Genomic DNA, 24197 nt, shown 5'->3' with positions numbered 1-24197 from the left:
TTTCAAAATATTATAAGTGAGTATTTTAACATTTGAGAAGATGCTCGCTCAAAAAAGGAAAATATATAGTAAATCATATAAAAATAAACTTATAATTAGCCCTAGAGGAGAGAATCCTCTTCAAGAATTTGTAATTCTTTGTCAAAAAGGTGTAGATTTGATAGGAAAGTTTTGATGAGAGGAAAAAAATTGTTTATTTCTAATATAGTCAACCTCGAGTACTTATAACAAAGAATATATATCAAAAACTAATATTTCTTTTTTTGTGCCCTAGCTATACATGTCATCTATAACACATTTTCAAATAAGAGAAAAAATGATTATTTGCATATACTTGTTTAACAACAACTACACTCTATATTTTTTGCATTTAAAACAAAGACTTCACCCATCCTTCACTAGGCTCCTACCATCTGGGGAATAACTTCACTGATTCGATGCAAAAATTATAAATCCATTGGGGAAATGTAGCAACTCATCAACAACTTAACTTATTCATTCATCACGTAGCTCTCTGTTTAGTATATGTTGAATAATAGAAATAGTAAATAGTAAATAGAAGGCATCATGAAAATAATATTCGCAAAAAAATGAATAAATTATTATGCAAAAATTTTTAAATATTATAGGAATAAAGTTCATCCAATTTCACACATTTCATCAATTTACATCATTTTGAAATTCTAAACACAAATACCATTTTTATGTCATTAAAGTTGAATAGTTTGCATTGTAGGATTTTTTTTTCTTTATAAAAAGTGACAAAAGTTTATGCTTTTACACCTCAACTATAGTTTTGTGAGGATTTAATACTTTGGATCTTTAGTTTTACACACACACACACACACACACACACACACACACACACACACACATATATATATGTATGTATGTATGTATGTATGTATGTATGTATACACACACATATATGTATATACATATATATATAGATATACATACACACACACACACACACACACACACACACACACACACACATATATATATATATGTATATGTATATGTATATATATATATATATGTATATATACATATATGTATGTATATATACATATATATATGTACGTATATACATATATGTATGTATATGTGTATATATATATGTGTGTGTGTATATATATATATATATATTTCACAATTACTGGAAACTCACTAAAAAGTTTTATCCCCACCATTGGAGAAGACAAAAAAAAAAAGGAAATACCAAGCTGGATAGGAAAGATGATGCAAGGTAATCATGCCAACCAGTTTATCATTCCTGTTACAAAACACCAAATGCTCCTAAATTGACACTTACCATGGGAAAACCATTAAATTTCATGTGTTGTGAAACAAATCAATTACAAATTCATGTGTTATAAAAGAAATTATACGTACATTAAAAAATAATAATTATTTTAGAAATAAACATAAATTGTAGGCATATTAAACATAGACAAATATGTATATTTTTGTTTCCTTTTGCCTATCAATACAAAATATATATTCTTCATGTATGATCATGCACCCATTTTTGTGTGGCCATCGTCAAGTTCATAGGTCACATGAGAATTGCACTAATTATAAGGTATTGGAAATTAGGATTCAAGTCTTCCAAATTTTACTATTTTTGAATGTGTACTTGATTTCTTATATAACACATGAATTTGTAATAATTTTAGTGAAAGCGTTGTAGGGAAGATCTCATGGAGTTCCTTTACATTATTTTAGAAAAGGCTTTAGGAAAGAGTTCATGAAGATCTTACAATATCATTTCATTCCTCAGTATACATTGAGTTATGCTTTGGTTTAACCAAATGACCTATTCATAAACTTTGGGCATAGTTTTATTCAATTTTAATCAAAATTATTAAATCAGAAATAGATGGTTTTATAGGCAGTGGACCCCACTTAAATTTAATGAAGTGACCCTTAGTGTTTTCTTAGACAAGAACATTGTCCTTCTAAAGCACACATTTTTCCATGGAATTATACATTTAGAATTGGATATAAAATCTTGCTAAGAGTGTCACATATGGATTTACTTTAATTGTTTTATAATCAATATTTTCTAACTATTTGATTTAACAAAAGCATAAATTTCTAAAAATAAAAAATACTGAATTTATTATATAATATTCTACATATAGTAAAAGTATTAATTTATAATATTTAGAACGTAATAATATAAAAATGATAGGTTGCAATAAAATTTATTACATCAAGTTTCATACCTAATTAGAAGCCCTATAAATTGTGGTGCACCCAGCCTACAACCCACAACCAATGACACAGTACATAGAAAAAAATTGCATTTATCTATTATTGCATGTTGAGGTTATCATGCCAAGAGAGGTTTCACTTATAACTATTTTAGACCTAATTGTAAGCCCTTGAAACACAAAGGAGTGTTCATTTTTTCTCACTTTTAAGTAACCACTGCACCTCCTTTTGGTTAAGTGCTAGTTTGAAATTGTTTTTACTTTGATGTATGAAAATACTCACCATTTCTTTTTTCCCAAAGTTCAAATTCATTGTATCCACTTTGAATTCTAGGTCAACTATTTAAGAAGTAGGTTAAGGATATTTTGTGTTTTGTAGATTAATCATGAACAAACTCAAATCAAATTCCATAAATAATCATACATTTTCACAAATTTTAGATTTTATTTTACATTTGTCATTTTTGTTAATATCTCACATGTGGTTTACTAAGTAGGAGATATTTTTTAGAAGAAATCAGGTTGTGATATTGCTATCAAGATTTAAGTTTGTAGTTTTTGAGTCAAACTCATCAATCTATGTTTCCTTAGTAGTGATTCACACAGATCCACAAAGCTTATAATATTTTTAAAGAAATCTTGTAAGATTTTTCTATCAAACTCATTGAATAGTTTACTAATCAAATAAATCAAAAAGCTTATAATTTTTTAAAAATTGATAAAGTAATAAATTATGTCATTTTTAATATTAGTAATTATATTTTATAAATAATTATTTATATATTTATTTAATGAAAGTTGTTTTAAATGTAATTTGAGAAATTTGGATGTATTCTATATGGGGAAACTCAACTTTGCAATCATTCCAAACCCTTGAACCAAAACCAGTGTGTGTATGTCACCAAAATCAGTAGCTTGGTTGAAATCTACTATTGCAGTAGCGGATGCAAGTAGGCACTCGCTAAATAGCAAAATATTTGCACCGACTGATAGCCAATGCCGTTACTTCCATCAATTCTTTGTTTTCCCCAAAACCTATGCACTTCTGACAATACTTTATACAAAGTAAAACTATTTATGCTACCACATACAAATGTACACATGCTCTCTTTTTTGAGAGGATAAACATATTGCTAGATCAATGCACCCTGGTAACCTATGTAGGCCCTATTAATCTAGGGAGTAGCCCATCAAAAGCTCTCTTCGTTTTCTATTACTAATTCCACCATTCCTTAAATAGTGATCAACCTTGTAATAAAATTTCCTCTCTTTTCCTAGATGGTGAAACTGATCAAATAAATTCAAGGTTTCACAATAGGGCTTTCAAACCTTTATATTGGATTCCTTGAATTGTTTTGGAAGCACAATTTTAAAATCAAAATATGAATCACATTATTATTTTTATTTTTAAATATTGTAAATAATAAATTTTCCTTATTTGAAAATTATAAGATTAGTATTACTATATTTTAAATTTTAAATATTATAAATAAATTTAATGTAATTAAAATATATATTTTAAATATAAATAATTTCTTAATTTAGAATAATTTTATTAAAACAATATATGTAATAAATTTTTTAAAAATATTTAAATATGAAATATTTAAAACTTTATTAAAAACACAATTAAATAAATAAAAGAATTTAATTTTATAATAAAAAATATTAAATTTAAAGTGAATAAAAGCTTGACTATTCAATCTACTTTAAAATTTAAATATTTTATTTGTTTGGGAGGAATATAATTTGTTCATTAGTTATTAATTTAAAATTTGATTTGTATTAAATTTGCTTGAATCTTCTTTGTTTCTAAATAAAGCTAATAAATATATAATAAATAAAATTTATAATTATAAAAAATATTTGATAAAAAATCACAATAAATAAATTGTATGTAGAAAATATAATAATAGTATTTATACAATAAGTAATTATTTTGAATTTATTTAAATATATGAATCATTTCAACCAAAATTACATTCATAAGTACAAATATATCTCATATAAAATATTTAAAGGTTGAAGTGTTATTATTGACATAAAAATGTTACTATAGAAATAAATAAAAATCTTTATATTATAAAAAGTACCTAAACATCAGATATCATTCTTCTATTGATCATAAACAGAGGATAAAAATACATCCATACCTATTAACAATTCTAACATAACAATTATATATAATTTCATCTAACATATATCAAAACCATAGAAACTAAGATTAATTAAGGGGGAAAAAATACTAAACGAGAGGCAAAAATTTATTATAACAAAATGAGAAACAGAAGGGAGAGCTCAAGAAGAAGCTCTATCCTGAGCAACAAGGTGATCTAACTCAAGAGACACCTCTAAGGGAAGTTTCCCCCTATCCACAATATTCCAATCCTGAGCATGATCAAATGCCCATTTGCCCAAACAATCAACAACTTTGTTCCATTCTCGGGGAATGTAATTAAAACTAGCAAACTCTAGAGAAGTACAAAAGAGAAGAGTTTGATTAACAATTGAAGCCAATTGCCAACTAACATCCTTAAGAAATTGTGAAATGAGCAAATTCACCACCACCTGAGAGTCAGATTCATAGATAATTTTGCACCATCCCCTCAAATAGCATTGCTCCACAACATGTAAAATGGAAAAAGCCTCCATGAGATTATTAGTATGACAACCCTTATGTACTAAAAAAAGAAATTGAACTTCTCCAAAGTTGCATCAGGCCACTCCCCCAATGCCAACAGGACCTGGATTCCCCCAGGAATAACCATTAGTGTTGACTTTGAGAACTCTGAGTGGAGGAGGTGACCAATGGCCCACACGGTTCACCCGTCTCTTCCCTTGATGTTTGGGATGGTTTTGAACTTTATGATACCAATGGCCTACAACCAATGGCCTACAACCCATGAGAACTCATCTTGAAATGAAAGTTAAGGTGTCTACAAATAGCAAGATCACTAGGATCCATACCTCCATATAACTCACACTTCGCCTGAATAATTTCTTGAAGAGAGTGGGAGATCTTCCACCAAAGATGCATGACACCAATCTAGACATCCTAAAAGATTCATCGGTTTCTCTCCAACCAAATATGCCAAAGAATAAAAGAGAGGCCATCAATCCATGCAGCCTAAAGAGGTGGACCCTTGGAGGGGGGCATTCACCAAGCGATCCCAAAACTCGAGCAAGGAGGAAGCATGCCGACAAGAGCAACCCCAAGCACTCCACCAAAGATGCCATAATTGGGTAGAAAATGAACAATGAAAGAAGAGATGAGAGATAGACTCCTCTCCATTACCACATAACACAGAAAAAGGTGGGCCTTGGAACCCACATTTACAAATATTATCCGATGTAAGAAATTGGTTGCGAGCCACCAACCACATGAAGAAATTACATTTGGACAAAGAAAACTTATTCCAAACTTGTTTCCACCAAGGGACCTTAGCATCCCCTAATAGTTGTCTAGTAATCTCCTAGTACCTAGCAGAAATAAAAATTTACCAGATAGGGTACTACCCCGAGCCAAAACATCTGGCCTCAGCACTGAACAACACTCCTCGAAAGTCAAAATCCTAAAAAGATCTTGGCGGTCTACCTCTGAGCCCTCAAGAGGCAATTCTAAAGAGCACTTCCACCTATATTTGACAACAAGACCCAGTTGATAAGGAGTCTTATAATGAGCCAATTTATCCCATCCAACAACAAGAAAAGAATCACACAAAGTCTGAAGATGAGGGTAAATGGATAATATGGGAGGGTTTCCATCCCAAACATCAGACCAAAACAAAGCCTTAGAGCCTCCCTTACATATCTAGAAAAGGTCGCTCTTCACTAATTGAGCACCAATCTTGAGAGTATTCTACACCATAGAGCCACGACCTTAAAAAGGAAGCATGGAAACAGACCAGGGATCAATGCCTCTAAAATACTTATGAGTAATTATACAAGCTCAAAGATGATTTTGTCCAGAGCACCATTGCCAGTAAAACTTAGCAGCCAAAGCTTTGCTACTCAAGATAGTATATTAGAGACCAAGGCCACTCTCCTTCTCAGATTTGCAAATAATCTCCCAACTAATCAAACTGCATTTAGAATTACACAAATTACCACTCCAAAGGAATTGTGTTGAAAGGGCATCAAATTCCTTGAGAAAGTAAATAGGAGCAACCTGAATCATGTTCTATAGTTAGGAAGAGCCTAAATAATAGATTGAAGAAAGGTAACATAAGCAGCAGTAGAGAGCCATCTATGGGTCCAGTTATTTACCTTCTCCTGAAGTTTGCTAATCAAATTCTGCCAGAAGAGTTGTGGATTCCTAGAAACAACAATAGGAATGCCAAGATAAGTCAAAGGGAGTGAACCAATATGAAAGATAAGGATATTAGCAATCCTTCACTGAATAGGATTAGAAGTGTTAAAAAAATATATATAGAAGATTTGTGTTCATTAACTTTCTAGCCTGTCGCCACCAAATAAATATCCAAAGTATGCCGGAAGGATTCAACTTCCTTGACTCAAGCCATTCCCACAAGAGCAGAGTCATCAACAAATTGAAGATGAGAAAGAGAAGGTAAACCATTCCCCCAACGCCACCCTTGGATAGAGTTGGCATCTAATACTTAATAAATCTGCCCAAACCCTTAGCCATAATAATGAAAAAAAAGGGGGAAAGAGGATAGAGAAAGAGGAAGAAGTGACACAACTCATAGTCCAACTCACCACTCTGAGCTAAAGCTAAAGGCAAGAAGAATATTCCTTAGAAAGGTCCATTTAACTATATCATAGGCCTTAGCCATATCCAACTTAATAAACATAAATCATTCCCTTGAGCTAGCCATAGAGTGGCCATTTGACTATATCATAGGCCTTAGCCATATCCAACTTAATAAACATAAATCACTCCCTTGAGCTAGCCATAGAGTGGATAGCTTTAGTAGTAATAACCACCCCATCTAAGGTTTGTCTTCCTATAAAAAAGCCTCAAATAATAGTACCAAAAGCAGGGGCACCATCCCTCCACCAACTAGAAATAAGATCATAGAGAGAAGTCCTGAAGCCACATGAGCTAAAACTTAAAAGGAGGATTCTTGGGAATAATCACCCCAATAGTAGAAAATTTAATTGTCCAATGATTAGAACTGCTCCAATCCACAATTTCAAGAGAGAGAGAGAGTGAGGGCATCATTAACCCAAAAGAAAAATACTAGAAATCTATCAAGACATTCTCAGATAGCATTAACTCCAATCCTTCTATTATTCCAAGTAAAGAGACCATTAGTGGGCTTAAGATCAGAAAGATGCAAGAGATCTATATTCTGACGAAAAAGATCAGATGAAGGCCCTAACCAAGACAACCCACCCTGCTTCTCTTTTAGACTTAAAACTGAATTGAAATATCTCACTAATACCCAAGGATGGTAAGGATGAAAGTTTCTAACATGCCGAATATGCATCCATAGTTTCACCTTTCCCACAAAATCGATAGGCGCATACACATTAGTAATCAAGATCACCTCACTAGAGTCCATAGAAGAAGCCACCATAAATAGAGATGAAGAAGAGAACACCCAACCAAGGGGAGATATTTTCCGAGGGTCCCAAAAGATACCCAAACCACCAGCCATCCCCATAGCCCACATTGGCATTGCTCTCGAGGCCAAATACTAGAGGCAAATTAGTCCATAGACTCCACCGAAAGCTTACTCTCCTAGACACAAAAAAAGTCAGGAGAATGATCAATCACCAAATCATGAATAGCCTTTTGTTTAGGAATGTTTTTCAACCCCCTAACATTCCATGAGAGGATGATCAACACTGAGTAGGATGGGGGAAACGTGTATCCAAGGGTTTCACAACCCTAGACTCTATCAACATATCTCCTATAAATTTGAGCTTCTCTTGGTCTTTTTTACGCCCACTCTTTATAGGAGTAAATGCAACCATATAAAAAGGTCTTTGCAACAAACCCAAAGGGAGAGGAGACCCCTTACCATATGCTAGCACATCCTGAACTAAGTTTGCCAGAACACCAACATTATATTGAGGCACCATAGGAGTCACCAAAGCTCCAAACTCAAGAGTAATAGGGAGCTCATTGGGCTAGCGAACCACAACTTGAGATGCTTCACAGGATTCATGAGGTAGAGCTTCCCCATTACAAATTGGATCAGCTGAGATATTAGGATGAATAACATCCTCTAAAACCATATTTTCTAGCACCTCAAATCGATTAAAACCAGAATCTATCTGTCGATCTTTGAAGGGCCTTTTCTGACCACACCACTTAGCTCGTGGGTGAACAAGAATAAATCTATCTTTATCCAAATCAATATCATTCAATTGAGTCTTCCTTTTTCCCACATTATCTTCTTATGCATGCACTTTGGCTATGTTATCCATTTGAGCTTTTACCTTTTCCTGTAGTTTTTGATTGACCACCATCATTGCTAGTAGCAAAGCCATCTGTCCCTTTAGAAGCTGAGACTCGAGGGCATTGATGTTGCAAATGACCATACTCATGACATATCCAACATCGAAAAGGAAGGGATTCACAATCCAATCGCTACACCCAAGAAGAAGGCCGAAGAAAAATTTCCATAGAATCTGGTAATGGGTTATTCAAATCAATTTCAACACAAATTTTAGAATAAGAGAGAACCTTTTTATTAAGGGATTGATGCATAATCACAGTCGACTTTCCAAGCAAAGCAAAAATTTGACAAAAAATGTCTTCTCATCATAATTCAAGAGGAAGATGTGGTAGGCGAACCCACATTGACACATTTGAGGGGAGATCCTCTGCAAAATTAAATCCTCAATGCCAAGGTTTAATAAATAACCCCACATGGTCGTAAAAATAAGGACCCCCTTCAAAAACACGATCCCGATCAAACATGCAAGAGGAAACAACAAAGAAATAACTAATCCAAGCGAGCATGATCTCCATATTTCCTTCCACCTACCATGAACAACGAATCCATGCCTCAAGAGCCAATAAGGATATCTGAATACCAAGAAATTTACATATCAAAGCATTCTTAGTCCAGTACTCAATGTCCTCCATCACTGCCTCTGGAGGAATAACCAAAATTGGGCAGTCATGGCTTCATGGGAGACAACCATTAACTTTTAAAAGCCTGGAGCTCTCCCCCACTTAAAATGAGTCAGATCCCATTGCATGCATGTTCAGAAGAGAATCATGCATGTGTGGAAAAGAGCCATGCATGTTCGATAAAGATCCATTAGTTACCACCAGTGTTGAAGAAATTTCAAACCCAGGATTCTGACTAGATTGCTTATCCATGTTATTTGGCAGTCACAGATGTCGCAGTAGCATTAGTACCATCAAATTCCATAGTTTTCCCAAATGCTTGTGGTTGATTTGTCAACACTCCTTGCTTGGTTGAATCAACCTCAAAACTACCTCATTCTCTAGCTTTTTTCTTCAAGTTATTCAAACCTCCAACCATTTTTTCATTCTTCGTTCTTCCCTCCTTACAGACAAAGTTTAAATATTATTCTTTTACCTATATCTTTATCAATCATGCTCCTTTAATTAAGAAAATTAAATTCACAAACAAATTCAAATTTTAAATTATTAACTAAAATACAAAATACATTTGTAATTAATAAAAAATATATATTATTTTATAAAATAGATTGTAACTCTTATTCTTTATTAAAAAATAGGGGGGCCGTGTTGCACTGATTCCTGTAGTCTAAAAAAAAAAAAAAAAAGATATTAAAATCTATTTCAAATTAATAATCATTTTATAAAAGATAAAATTATTTCTTTATTAGAAATATATTCATTTCATTAAATTAATCCAAATCAATTGACAATTCATATTCCAAATCAATTGACAATTCATATTCAAAATTATTTTAATTTCAATTAAATTTGATACAATATTCTATAGAAATATTTCTAAATTACTTATTTAATATAAATTAAAAACTTTTTAAAAAAAGTTTGCCATTTCCAAATATTTAATAAAAACTCATATCATTTTATTTTTCAGTTACAAATTGTGTTCTTAATACAAATATCAAAACGCCAATATATCTACCATTTAAGTTGGCATATAGTTATGCACCCACGAAAACAAACAAAATTATAAGGAATGATTTTTAAAAAATTAACCAAGTACAATAAAATTCCATTATATGCTTTTTGATTTTCGTAGCCGGTGCAAATATTCTGCGGTGCAAGTAAAGCAACAAAGGAGTTTAGATGGTTGGAGAGTCCTTGTATTTTTCTCCAGCATTCGTACTGCTTCAACTCTATTACTGTGAGGTTCAACCATATTTGTTTTGCGAGTGCTTCGACAAACATGTGCTACCCTCAATCAGAGTGACACAATTAAACGATGTGCGGTCGCCCTCTCAACCATGAAAATCAAGGGGAGGTGATGAAAACGAGAATCACAAGTCTCAAACACATAAATACATTGATATATTTGAGAAGAGAGTAGTAGAGTACATTGATATATCGTTTTCAATATATGACTTGTGAAGCTGCAATATTGCCTCCTTTAAGGATGCCATTATTTAGAAAATAGATTCAGTCTCCTATAATGCTGTTAAAACAAACTTGGAAACATGCACCTGAGGAGACTTTATTCTATTGAAGAATATTATTTGAATGGTTGCAGTTGATGCAGCAGCAACTACTGCACGTAACATGATCCAGGTTCCTGAGGTGTGCCACGACCTGGTTGATCCAAGGGAGCCGCAGCAACTCCTCTTTGATTTAGTAGACACCTGAATTTCGCCAATCTGTTTGCAGCTTCTCTTGGGTTTCTTGCAACTTTATCAAATGGAGTCCACATACGCTCTTCAAAAGGTGGGGACGAGAGACCAAGTCAGCTGAATGAATGAAGCCCCAATGAAATGTGAATAAGCAAGTGAGGTGAAGTAAATTACCTGCAGCCGCAGCAGCGCGGGGCCAAATAGTCTGCTCAATGTCAGAAGAGTCAACTGTCTCGGCCCACATACAAACCTCACCACCAATGAGCAACGCCTGCTGCTTTGGATTGGTGATATTAGTCAATGGTTCATTCGAGTAGAACTTGTCCCAACTCGTGTATAAGTGGTCCAAATACCAGTTATTCTGGTCACTTACAATGCATCTAAATCCAGCTTTTGTAACTCTCGGTGCAACTCCAGTATCAAGCCTAACATATCAATCAAATAACAACTCAGAGGAAGGGGAACACACGCTTGCAGTTTTCCATACTACACTGTACGGCTTACCCATTGTACAAACGAGTATGGCTTACCAATTGTGTACAACTGTTTTAGGATTTAAATTTCCTCCAAAGTTATTAAACGTCTCTTCCCTGCGAGCCTCAAACATTAGTTACAGCAAACCTTCATAATAAATCTGGATGAGTAGAAGATGATTTTGCAATTCGTACCAGTTAATGGGGTCATAACCATGGGATAGTGCTATTTTCTGGGCTCGCAAGACAAAATATTTATAAGCTTCTGACTCATTTAGTTTGTGTCTGGTTAACCTGCAAGAAACACAACAAAGAGAATCAATCAAAGTGAATCGAGGCAATTGCATGCATTAATTGGTAAACACGGCACGCATTTGAATAACTGAAATATATGTGTAAGAAAAGGATATTGAGTTTTAAGATTGTAGGAAGCAAACCTTTGTTCTAAGTTTTCATTTTGCCCCTAAGGTTTTAAAATATCTAAACATAAAAAGCGTGACTTTGAAATTTATCTCTGTTCTCAGAAGTATTCTCAAATGTGGAAGATGAATTTCAATAAAAGAAAGAATCATGCCTTACAAATCATTGAAATAAAATAACCCTAAACAGCCAACGACTAAGGGCAGACTTTCAGAAGTTAAAACTTTGCAAAGCTCCGTTTCAAAGGGAAGTATAGCAACAATCCAAGACGTGGGACGGATGAGTAAATCTTACACGCACCCAAAGAAGCAGGAAGCAGCAGCAATTTTCAACAATAATTATATAAAAGGAAATAATGTGTATACTAAACAAAGGCTACACTCCCAAATAGAGCGAAAATGGAATGCATATCAGAACCTGTAGGGCAAAAATAAACAAGACAATGAACAAGAACTAATCATAAGCAATTATTATTCGAAAAGCTGATGGATTGAATGCAAAGCCCTAGGAATGTACACAGTATGGAACAATCCAAGACCTACAAAATAATGGCAAGTATAATTTCTCTTTCTGTTTCTATAGCTTGTATTCATTGTAGTAACAAACAAATCAGAGACAATCTTTTATATGGGTTTCAGTAATTTCTTAGTGGGTATAGTGTAACTTTTAGCAAATGGTTTGCTAATTTTGGTACAATGTGATGTACAGCAAAAGGAAATATAAAACTATGAAACTCAACTATTATCTTGCACTTAAAAACCACAATCTTTATTCAATTTTGCAGACATCCAAAATCTGTTTTCCCAGGCTTGCAGACTTACTATACACACACACACACACACACACACACACATATATATCTGAAACTTCCTAATCCACAAAATCTGCAACAAATTACTATATTAAACAGTTCCTAGTTATCTAAAACCTTATCAAAATCTAATTAAGATAAAAAAACAGCTCACTGAAATTATCCTCTCGAAGGCTAATCTTGGATGGTAGGTTGTTGCTTCTGCATCAGATTCCCAAGGAAAAAAAGACTTGTTCATGGGCTCCTATCCATGAGGTCCTCAATATGAATTCCATACTTGAATAGATTGGATCCCGTCATCCATGTGGAATCATCAGATGGATGACCTTTCCATTTGACCAAGTATTTCAGATGTTCCCTACCTCTTGTTTTCATAATGACTTTTGTGTCCAAGATTGACTCAGGTTGCTTTGGAGTTGCCTTGGGTAACTGCTGCTTCCATTGGATGACCTGTTCTTCACCTATTTCAGGGACTAGGACTAGTTTATCTTCACCCTTGTAAGGGTATAGATCTGCAACATTGGAGATAGGAGAAATAACATAGTTACACCGCCCTAGGAGTCAGGGGGACAACAAGATGGGGGTACAAGTTTTTGAGATGGGGGGATAGAGGGTCCTTGATTTGGGGATGCTGAGAGACGGGGGGGGGGGGGGGGGGGGAGCAGGGGTGTATATACTATACAAATGGTACTTAAAACGCTAGTTATGAAAAGATGTACTAAAATTATACAATATAAGATACAAATATGTAAAAAACTTAAACATTGAATCTTCACCCTTGTAAGGGTACAGATCTGCAACATTGAAGATAGGAGAAATAACATAGTTACACCGCCCTAGGAGTCAGGGGGACAACAGGATGGGGGTACAAGTTTCTGAGACGGGGGGATAGAGGGTCCTTGATTTGGGGATGCTAAGGGACAAGGGGGTGGCAAGGGGAGCAGGGGTGTATATACTATACAAATGGTACTCAAAACACTAGTTATGAAAAGATGTACTAAAATTATACAATATAAGATACAAAGATGTAAAAAACTTAAACATTGAACATTGCATTGAAGATTTTAACTAGAACATCATGATTCATGATCAAATGACAAACAAACAATGAACATTGAACATTGAACATCAGCAAATAATAAATATTACTCTATATATCAGTCTTTAGATCAATAGTATGAGTATCTAGATTCTACTATCTAATAGTAATCAATGATCATATGAAAAATCATGACATAAAGATGACGACAATAAGTATCATGTGCCATGAATCATGATATCAAAATAAGTATATAATGCAAACAAAAACTACAAGTCTCCAAGAGTCTAAATCAAAATGCCAAATCAATGATCAATGATCATCCCCTAGAGGTTGGAAGTTGAAACTCATCGCCACTGGAACTATCAGTCTCTCCAAGATCAAGAGCCAAAAAGGGAACACCAACTAGCCCTGTGGCTGGATCTAAAGCATTCTCCTCCTCATCAATCTGTTATGGCTCCTCAGGGTCTACATCCCATCATGATGTTGGGCCCTCCTTGTACACACTTATCTTGTGGTCATCGATACGCAACACACCTTCTTTGCTCTTTGAGAGGTAAGTCTATTCCTCTTAAGAGAGTGGATGAAGCTATATGTAGACCAATTCCTCTCAGAAGCTAAGGAACTAGAAACTTGAGATGAAAAATAATTGGCCAACGTAAGACTTGGGAATTAGAAGTTGAACAATGATCATTGAACAATGAACAATGAAAAGTTAAAAATTGAGGAACTAAGTACCTGGGACAGAAAATGAATAGCTAGTGTGGGGGGTGTAGATTTTGCTCCATAAGTTGACACCGCAAAATGGGATCCTCTTGTGCCGTAGCCTTGATATCCGCCTTTGCCGCTTGATTGTAAACCCTAAGAATAGAAAATTTGGTCCACTCAGTGTCAACCTTAGCTACTGTCTCAAGGTCATATGTCCTATCTATGCACTTGAAGAACCCTTCCTTCACCTGAAAAAATTTAAAAAGTACAAATTATTAGCAAATAGAAGAATCAAGATGCTAGTAATGTAAATGATTTTAATTTATAAAATGATAAGAATCTAAGTCTTAAGAAAAAGTCTTAAAGTGTTATATAATATAAATCACCTCATCATCATGAAGTGGTGTAACTCTACCAGGCCTAGTCATGTACCACCTCAGATTCAATGCATATGCAGGCATGTGTAAGGGTGTGTTAAATTTGTCCCATCTATGCTAAATAATAGGCCGAATGTGATCATTGTAGAAGGCTAATGTGGGGTCCTCTCGCACAATTGTCCTCATCTGCCCAAGCATAGAATCAATGCACTTGTACACCTCTCCAAGTGTAGGCGCATACCCATCTCCATACTTGATCACCTCGAAGACTGGCCTAATAATAGAGACAACATATTTTGCATTGCTCCAAAATACATCTCTTAACTATATCCTTCACCCTCATCCCTTGCTCTGACCTGGAACCATCCCATCTATTCATTCATTTGTGATAACCATTAGTTGCAGTGGCTCCTGCAACTCAAGCATTCTCTCCAAGATAATGAAATAGAATGCATATTGTGTCTCGACTGGCTTTAGTAACTCCTTCCTGGCAAAGCTCCTAAATAGTGCATGTAAGGTGTAGTGGTTGCAGATATACATCTGCACATCACTATCATCACTCACCACTCCCTTTATCCAACTAATCTTCCCCATGTCCTTTAGAGCATTGTTCATAGCATGCACACAACAAGGAGTCCACCAAATATGCCAATATGTGGCCTCAATAAGCCTCCTTGCAGCTTTGCACACATGAGCTGCATCTGTCACTACTTGGACCATATTTTGTGGCCCAATCTCCTCAATGGCTTCCCGAAGAATCTGAAACTGAAAATCAACATCTTTTCAATGTCTTAAACAATCAACCAACCTAAGAAAGAATGGGCCATTTGTACATGTGACTATGACATTAATGAGTGGACGGTGTCTAATGTTCGTCCACCCATCCATGATAATGTTGCACCCTGATTCCTCCCAAACAACCCTCATGGTCTCCATGAACTCACTAATCTTGGCATACTCATCATCCAATATTTTAGTCCTCAATTTGTACTCACTTGATGGCACATATGATGGTAACCCCACCTTCGCTATACTATGAAATGCCTCCTTAAAATAACGAGACTGAGCAATATGAAGTGGAACACCATTGGCAAATAACATCAGCCCAATGCATGCATCTAACTTCTCTCTCATCTGGGCTGCAAACAATTCTGCTATAGGGTTGTCACTAGATTGTGCCCTACATTTCCCCTTGCTTGTCTAGGGTGTTGCTACACGTAGAGCTATAAGTAGAGGAAGGTGCGAAGGCTTCCCTTAGCAATGTAGTAGATGAAGCTTTATGTTGTGGTCTAGAAGAAGACATGCATCAGTGTTGTTGCTCCTGTATTTGTTGCTCATGCACCTCCTATATAGTCTGAATCTGCTACCTACCAGCCAAAGTAGTAGGCATTAGAAGGCCCGAGTCCTCTAGAACTCCCCAAAGCTTGTTGAATTCAATTCTCTAAACTTCAAGTTTTTGGATTCAATCAAAAACTTACATGGTAAGACACCTTTAATTGTCCAAAAGAGGAAGTGTACATTCACTTTAGTGATGTTACCATACCATACATCACCACAAATATTACATTTCCACTTTCTTGTGCCACCTATTCCTAGTCCGCTTGTTATTATAGTGGCAAATTGTTTTAAAGGAGATTTTGGATCAAACTTACTCCTAGAGCCCACTCTGCCAAAGATGGGGAGAGGCAATCAATAGATGAAGTACCAGATAGTATAAAATCAGTACTCATGGAAGTGGAACTAGTTTGGGCCCCTTGCTAATTTGGGCCAGCCCCAGTGTCACTCTCATGCTCACTCCTCTCAACGGTGTCATTATCATCCTCAGCCCCAACCTTAGGCTCAGGTTCACTGCCACTATTTGAATGAAATTCCATCTCGTCATCACTATGAGTATCAATGTGGGAGCTCATTTTGACACTGCATTTCACAAAATGAACTTTTTGTTAATAAAGTTAACAATTTGAATTTACAAACTTTCAGCCTATGCCCTTCTTTAAATTTTTCAAAGTTTAAAACTAAATAACAAGAATTTGCAAAATGAAATATCAAGAATCTTAATCTATTATTTAATATTTATAAAGAATTCAATGAATGAATGATAATCATAACTATAACAAAATGAAACAACACACATTTAGAACTAAAACATTGAGCAATAATTTATAAACATGCATTTGAAAATGAGAAAAACTAGTTAAAAACCCTACCTTTTGCCTAAAAAACTCTTTCAACAAGATGGTAAACCCTCCTCCTCTTCTTCTTGCTCCTAGGCTCTCCTTTTCACTTGCAAACGCTTTCTTCACTCTTGCATAAACCCTTATCCCAGCTTTTCACTCTTCCTCTTCTTGCTATTGCAAACAATGAGAAATGCAAATGTGAATAAAAATAAAGAATAGAAGGCTTTTGAACAGAGGAGGAAGGAATGGGCCCCACAACCCAATAGCATAAAAATGGAGACATTAAAACATTATATAAATGCATTAAACTTTTTAATTTTTAATGTGCCTCTTTTGCTTGATGCGAGAGACGTCCTAGTGTCCCCCCGCAATAAAGGAGACTCCTTCACATCCCCCTGCACCCACACTTTGAGATGTTTGCGCTCTAAGTGGCACTGCCCAAAACGCCGATACAACATCCCCCCGTCCAAGGTGTGTCCCTATCTCCAAGACGGCCCACTTTTGGGGGGGGGGACGTGTCCCCATGTTACATTGAGAAATACCAATTCCCTTTGGAAGTTCTATTTCATATGCATTGCTAGAAAACTTTTGTAAAACCCTACAAGGATTTTTTTTTTGCTTGTCAACTTATTATTCTCCTCTTGGGAACCTTTCTTTTCTGAGATAAGCTAGAACCAAATCTCCAACATCAAAATTGACTTCTTTCCCTTTGACATAAGCTCTCTTTTTGTACTTAATGGTACTCTCTTTGAGTTTACTTTTTACTTGTTCATGCAAATCTTGGATTGCATTGGCAAAATCTTCCCTATTAGTATTTTCATCTCTATTGGACCCAAATTCCTTAACCCATACACTCCTCTAGAATGCATACCATACATGATTTGAAAAGGGCTCATACCTATACTTCTATTAGGAAAATCATCATATGCAAACTTAGCTTGTGCAAGCAGTAAGTCCCATTGTTTTGGATGAATACTCAATAAGCTTCGCAAGATGTTTCCAAGGCTTCTATGGACCACTTCTGTTTGATCATCTGTCTAGGGATGGTAAGCTAAGCTAAAACTCAAAGTAGTGCTCAATTTCTTCCATAGAGTTCTCCAAAAGTGTCCCACAAATTTAGTCTCTCGATCAGAGACAATACTCCTAGGAAGGCCATGTAGCCTAACTACCTCCTTGAATAAAAAAATTGCAATATTGGTAGCATCACTTGTTTTTGTACATGGAATGAAATGAGCCATCTTAGAAAACCTATCAACAACTACAAATATTGGATCATATCCTTTATGTATTCTCAATAGACCAAGTACAAAGTCCATATTGATTGAATCCCATGGCCTATTTAGGATTGGTAGTGGTTGATACAAACCTGTATTCTGGCTGCTTCCTTTGGCATGTTGGCATACTTTACATCTCTCTACAAAGTTCTTAACATCATTTCCCATACTTGGCCAATAATAATGTGAACTTAATTGAGCTAGTGTCTTATTTTGGCCAAAATGTTTTATTAAGCTTCCACTGTGTTTCTCCTTCAATAGATTCTCTCTCATGGAACTTCTTGGGATGAAAAGTTGGTTGCCTTTGAATAGTAGACCCTCTTGTATCATGTAATTCATCCAAGGACTTCTATCACAACGATTTAAACAAGCTTCATATGCTTCTTTGAAGTCCCTATCTTCTTTGTACATCTCCTTCAGGTCATCAAATCCCAATTTACTTACTTGCGATAACTACAAGCTCAAACTCCTCCTGCTCAATGAATCTGCCACTTTATTAGATTGACCGCTCTTGATTTTTATGACAAATGTAAAACTTTGCAAAAATTCAACCCATTTGACATGTCTTTGGTTCAACTTATGTTGACTACTGATGAATTGGAAAGCATGATTGTCAGTATACAAAACAAATTCTTTAGGCATGAGATAATGCCTCTATTTCTTTAATGCTTGTATGATGGAATAGAATTCTTGATCATACGTTGAATATCTCTTCTTTGCATCATTAAGCTTTTCATTGAAGCAAGCAATAGGCTTTCCATCTTGACTGAGGACAACATCTACAGCAGTCCCACTAGCATCACATTCAACTTGAAAAGGCTTAGTAAAATCAAGTAAGGACAAGATAGGTTCCTCTGTAATTTTCTTTTTAAGAATATGAAAGCTCTTATCAGCCGCTTCTATCCAATAGAATTTTTTTTATCTCCCTTAATGGTATCCACTATTAGAGCACAAATCCCACTAAAATTTCTTATGAATTTTCTATAGAAACTCGCTAACCCATGAAAACTTCTTACCTCAAAGATGTTCTTAGGAGTAGGCCATTCCATGATTGCCTTTATCTTGTCCTTGTCCATCTTTATTTAGTCCTTGTGCGATGAGAAATCCTAGGTAAAGTAATGCTGTCTTCAAGAAAGAACACATTTTGAGATTGATTAGCAGCTTTTTCTCATGCAATTTATTTAATACCATCCTTAAATGTTTCAAATGTTCTTCCTTTGAGCTACTATATACCAGTATGTCATCAAGTATACTATGAAAAACTTGTGAAATCTTTGAGCACCTCATTCATAAGGTGCATGAAAGTGCTTGGAGCAATAGATAAGCCAAATGGCATAACCAGCCATTCGTAGAGACCATGGTTTGTCTTGAAGGTCGTCTTCTACTCATCACCTTCCCTTATTCTAATCTAATGGTAGCTACTTTTCAGGTCTATCACTTTTCAGGTCTATTTTAGAGAAATACTTAGCCCCACTTAAACAATCCAATAAATCATCAATCCTTGGTAAAGGGAACCTATACCTGATGGTGATCTTGTTGATTGCTCTAGAATCTATGCACATTCTCCAGCTTCCATCCTTCTCAGAACTCAAAACAGTTTGAACTGCACAAGGGCTTAAACTTTCTCTTATTTATCCCTTCTCCTATAGTTCTTGCACCTGATTCTTTATTTCTTCATTCTCCCTTAGTATCATCCTGTAGGCAACTTTATTTGGAAGATTTGCTCCTGGAATCAAGTCTACGTGATGGCTAATGCTCCTTAATGAAGGTAAATCATTAGGAAGATCATCCACTACTACGTCTTTATACTCTTCCCACATATCTTGGATTTCTTTAGGAAAATCAATAATCTTTGTGCTAGTAACTTCACTTTTAAGCTTTCCTATCAAAGCAAAGTTTACCTCTTCCTTTTTAATTTGGTGTAGAAATTGCTTACCAACCATTAGCATCACTCTAGAACTTGGTTCAGCAACATGTTGCTCCTTAAGGGTAAGAATAGGCTTCTTCCCATCTTTCTCAAAAGTATATATATTGTCTTGCCCATCATGTGTAGCCTTTCTATCATATTACCAAGGTCTTCCAAGTAAAACATGGCACATGTCCATGGACATAACATCACACACTATTTGATCTTTGTAAGTTCCTATTTGTAAATCCACTTTACACTGCTCATTAACCAAGAGTTGACGTCCCTTTTGAAACCATGACACTCGGTAAGGAGTAGGATGTGTTACCTTTTCCAAGCCTAGTTTCTCCACCATCTTTGTTGAAACTAGATTATTTGTGCTTCTACTATCTATGATGACTTCGTGACATTTTCCTCCACTTTTGCATATTGCTATGAACAAATTCTTTCTTTGAGGTGGTTCTATCACCTCTTTGTTGAGTTTGAGTAACACTCTTTTCACCAAGAGTGATTCACCCACTTCAGGTTCAACATTATAAATGGTAGGTTCCTGTGCATCTTCCTCCTATTCATCTTCAACAAAGTGTGTGCTCCTTTGACTTGTGGTAGGATTTTCTTGACACTCGTAAGATCTATGTCCATAACTGTTACATTTAAAACATTTTCCAAAAAATCCTCCACCTCTATCCCTTGAATAGGGCCTTCCTCTAAAAGAATCATTACCTTGGTATGCTTGTTTTTGTTGATGTGAGCTACTAGCTTCCTCATTTTGTGCTTGCCATTGTCCTCTACTACTTTGTGATCCTCTTCCTCTAAAATTTTGAATTTTCCCTCTTGAGCTTTGTGTCTGTTTCTTGGATGACTTCTCTTCGACTTTAAGAGCATATTGATATGCTTCCTCTAAAGTTCTAGCACAAAAAAGGTTCATTTCATCTTGAAAATTATATTTCAGCCCATCGAGATATCTAGCCACTTTTTCAATAGCATCTAATTGTCAACCTATAAAATTCTTCTATGTAATCTTTAATTGACATGTCCTTTTGTCTAAGATTTTGTAATTTCTTGAAAAGACTAAGCTGGTAATCTTTGGGCAAGAATATACCTTTTAATTTTGCTAACATTCTGTCCCAATTATTGATTTTGGCCTTTTCTTGCTGCACCTTTTCATCTTGTACTCCATCCCACCAAAGAGATGCATGACCCTTCAATTAGGCTACTGCAAATTTCACTTTCTCATCATTGGAAACATTTTCATATTCAAAATACTTGTTCATTGCACTGACCCAATTGATCAGTTCCTCAACATCCAAGCTTCCTGCATACATAGGCACTTCCATCCTTGACTTGGAACCAACTCCCAATATCACTCTAACGATTCTTGTTTCAACTCCTTCCTCTTCTCTTTGAGTTTGCACCTCTTCATCATTGACATCCCCTATGTCAGCTCCTCTTCTTTTTGCAATCTCCATAGCTTCCAATCATGCCTCCATACATCTCATCCCTTCTAGAATTTCTACATTGGCTGCTTGCCTTCTTGGACCTCTTCCTCTTCCTTGTCCTCGAACTCTGAGTGCCATCTCTTGGCAAAGAATCTTGTCTTGCACTAGTTGGTACTTGTTCGTTTTCAGCTACCAATAATGGTATAGGATTGAAAAATAACCCTTTCTTCATACACAATTTTTTTAATCCTCAACAAGAATAAAACTCAGTTAAAGAATCAAAAGAACCAATATAAACAATGTGGTGTGTTTTATCTCTCACTTCAACATTCTTCAAATCCAATCTTGGGTAAAATATAGTGAACACCCCGGCGCACCCGGTGCAAGTGCGTCACGCACCCAAGTACCCCCGTTGGGAGTTTTTCCGCTGCCGCACCCCCACCACATCGATCGAGCACTTGGGGGGGACGTGGTGCTTGGGTGCTTGGGTGCTTCTTGGGTGCTTGTGGGGTGCTTCTCGGGTGCTGGTGGGGTGCTTCCTAGGTACTCATTTTGATATGGCTATGATACATTATTATTATTTCATTATTTCATGCTATTCGGCTCATTGTCATCATGAGCATCTTTATGATATATGATATTCATAGAATCATATTTGAACAAAGAATTTTGAATCTTGCATCTTGAACTAAGTTAATTTGTTAAATGGTTATTAGTAATGGTTATGAAGTTTCAAATTTCAAGTTTGAACTTATGGTTTGTGAATCACATTTCAATTTTCTCTATTCATTGTATTCAACTATATTTGGTATGTTAATGTTATATAATATATTGAAGTATCATTTCATAATTAGCATTTTCAGTCATATATATTATATATATACTATGCAACCCCCTCCCCCCACTCCCCTACCTCCCCTGCCCCCCCAACCCCCCTCCGCTCCCCTACCCCCGCACCCCTGCCCTCCCCAAATTGAGGCTATTTTTTTTTCTGCACCCGAAACTCATCCTGACGTCCCCCCGCACCGCCGCACCCCCGCGCTAGGGTAACACCGGAAAAATAAATTCAAAAAGAATGAATTTTCAACTCACAATAATTTTCAGCCAAAAAACTCACTCATGTGCCAATGTAGATGCAAGAAATAATACCGATTTAGACAAGGTGGCAGCTTACACCAACGCTGATAGAGCAACTATGCCGATGTAAATGCAGCTGTGGTGTTGTGAAGTCATGTTGTGTTTGAGAGTAGAGCTTTGTTCCTTTTTATTTTCTTGAAGGTGTGACTTGGCTGTTAAAACATAACAGCCATGAATCCCTCTGAAATCATTCCCTTTGTGGATCTACTTGCAAATTAATTAATCTGTTCTCAGCTTTCATTAATGGCAGCCTCCAACAAAAAATATGTTATATTATTTGTGCATGCATTCTAGGGACTTAACACCAGCCAGCTACTTTTCCTTCTACGATCTCTGCAAATCTCAAACTTCTTTTTGAATCTGTCTGCAACAAACTTTAGAATTTGTGATTATTCTGGCCATCGTCACATGTTGCAAACTCCCCTAATTTAGCTCCTCCAATTCACCATATTGGCTCTGATACCACAATTGATGCACAACAAAAGGAAATATAAAAGTTTAAAACTATTAAACTCAACTATTATCTTCCACTCAAAAACCACAATCTTTATTCAATTTTACACACATCCAAAATCTGTTTTCCCAGGCTTGCAGACTTACAATATATATATGAAACTTCCTAATCCACAAAATCTGCAACAAATTACTATATTAAATAGTTACTAATTATCTAAAACCTTATCCAATTTTATTTAAGATAAAAAACAGCTCACCGAAGGCTAATCTTGGATGGTAGGTTGTTGCTTCTGCACCACAATGCATGTTAGTAAAATGAACAAACTGAATTGGATAACAATAAAAAACCTCCCAGTAGAACTAGATCAGATTCAGATTTTTAAAAGAATAGGTAATTCCATATGCGAGTTTTCAGGTCCGGAGTCTAGCTTAACATACTCCAATGAAGTTAAAATCTTAGTTAAAATGAAGATTGACATCTATAATTTATCCCCAATTAAAATTATCACACAGATCAATCTACAAAATAGATCCTAGTCTGTACCAAGATCATATCCAAGAAATTAAGTTTGTTCGACCCAAATTCAAGATACAATGATTATAACTTTTATACCAATGCACAGATCTAAAGAATTTGTTTGCTAACAAAAAAGAGCAATTAGAACTAGAAGAAATATACAATAAATCAAAGGAAGACAGGTAACTAAATTTAGAAGTGCAAGAGAGAGCAAGGAAGAATCTAGTCAACCTAATCAAAACTTCAGAGCAGGAAGCAAAGGAAGGATAAATGGTGGAGGTAGATGAAAACATAAACCTAGAAAAAAACCAACAATGTTTAGACACAAGAGGACAAGTTCAGGAGCACATAAAAGAAACTAATGAAAATATGAGTATAAAAGGAGTTGGAACATATGAAAAAATAGAGGTGGAGTTTATTTATGAACTTGAAAGAAATGTTTAGTAAATTACTAAATTCAAAAAGAGAAGATAAGATTAATATGATGGAA

The 24197-nt window shown here is 35.3% G+C and overlaps 1 protein-coding gene across 4 annotated transcripts in view; it reads right to left on the bottom strand.

Moving 5' to 3' along the window:
• Window positions 1-10210: 10210 nt before the first annotated feature.
• HEXO3 (beta-hexosaminidase 3) overlaps window positions 10211-24197 on the bottom strand; it is a 296756-nt gene continuing 282769 nt past the window's right edge. For all 4 annotated transcript variants that reach the window (XM_089829123.1, XM_089829126.1, XM_089829130.1 and 1 more), the window contains 4 exons: window positions 11642-11740; window positions 11504-11563; window positions 11148-11398; window positions 10211-11058 (listed from right to left, as the gene is read on the bottom strand). In XM_089829123.1, the coding sequence (XP_089685249.1) occupies window positions 10892-11058; window positions 11148-11398; window positions 11504-11563; window positions 11642-11740 (577 nt within the window). In that variant the 3' untranslated portion in view covers window positions 10211-10891. The remainder of the gene's footprint in view (window positions 11059-11147; window positions 11399-11503; window positions 11564-11641; window positions 11741-24197) is intronic.

Source organism: Cupressus sempervirens, chromosome 1, assembly GCF_028749045.1.
Source record: "Cupressus sempervirens isolate cs-2001-9-10 chromosome 1, ASM2874904v1, whole genome shotgun sequence".
In the NCBI taxonomy this organism is placed as follows: Eukaryota; Viridiplantae; Streptophyta; class Pinopsida; order Cupressales; family Cupressaceae; genus Cupressus; species Cupressus sempervirens.
Note: the sequence above shows the minus strand (reverse complement) of the source record. Positions and strands in the feature narration are given on the sequence as shown.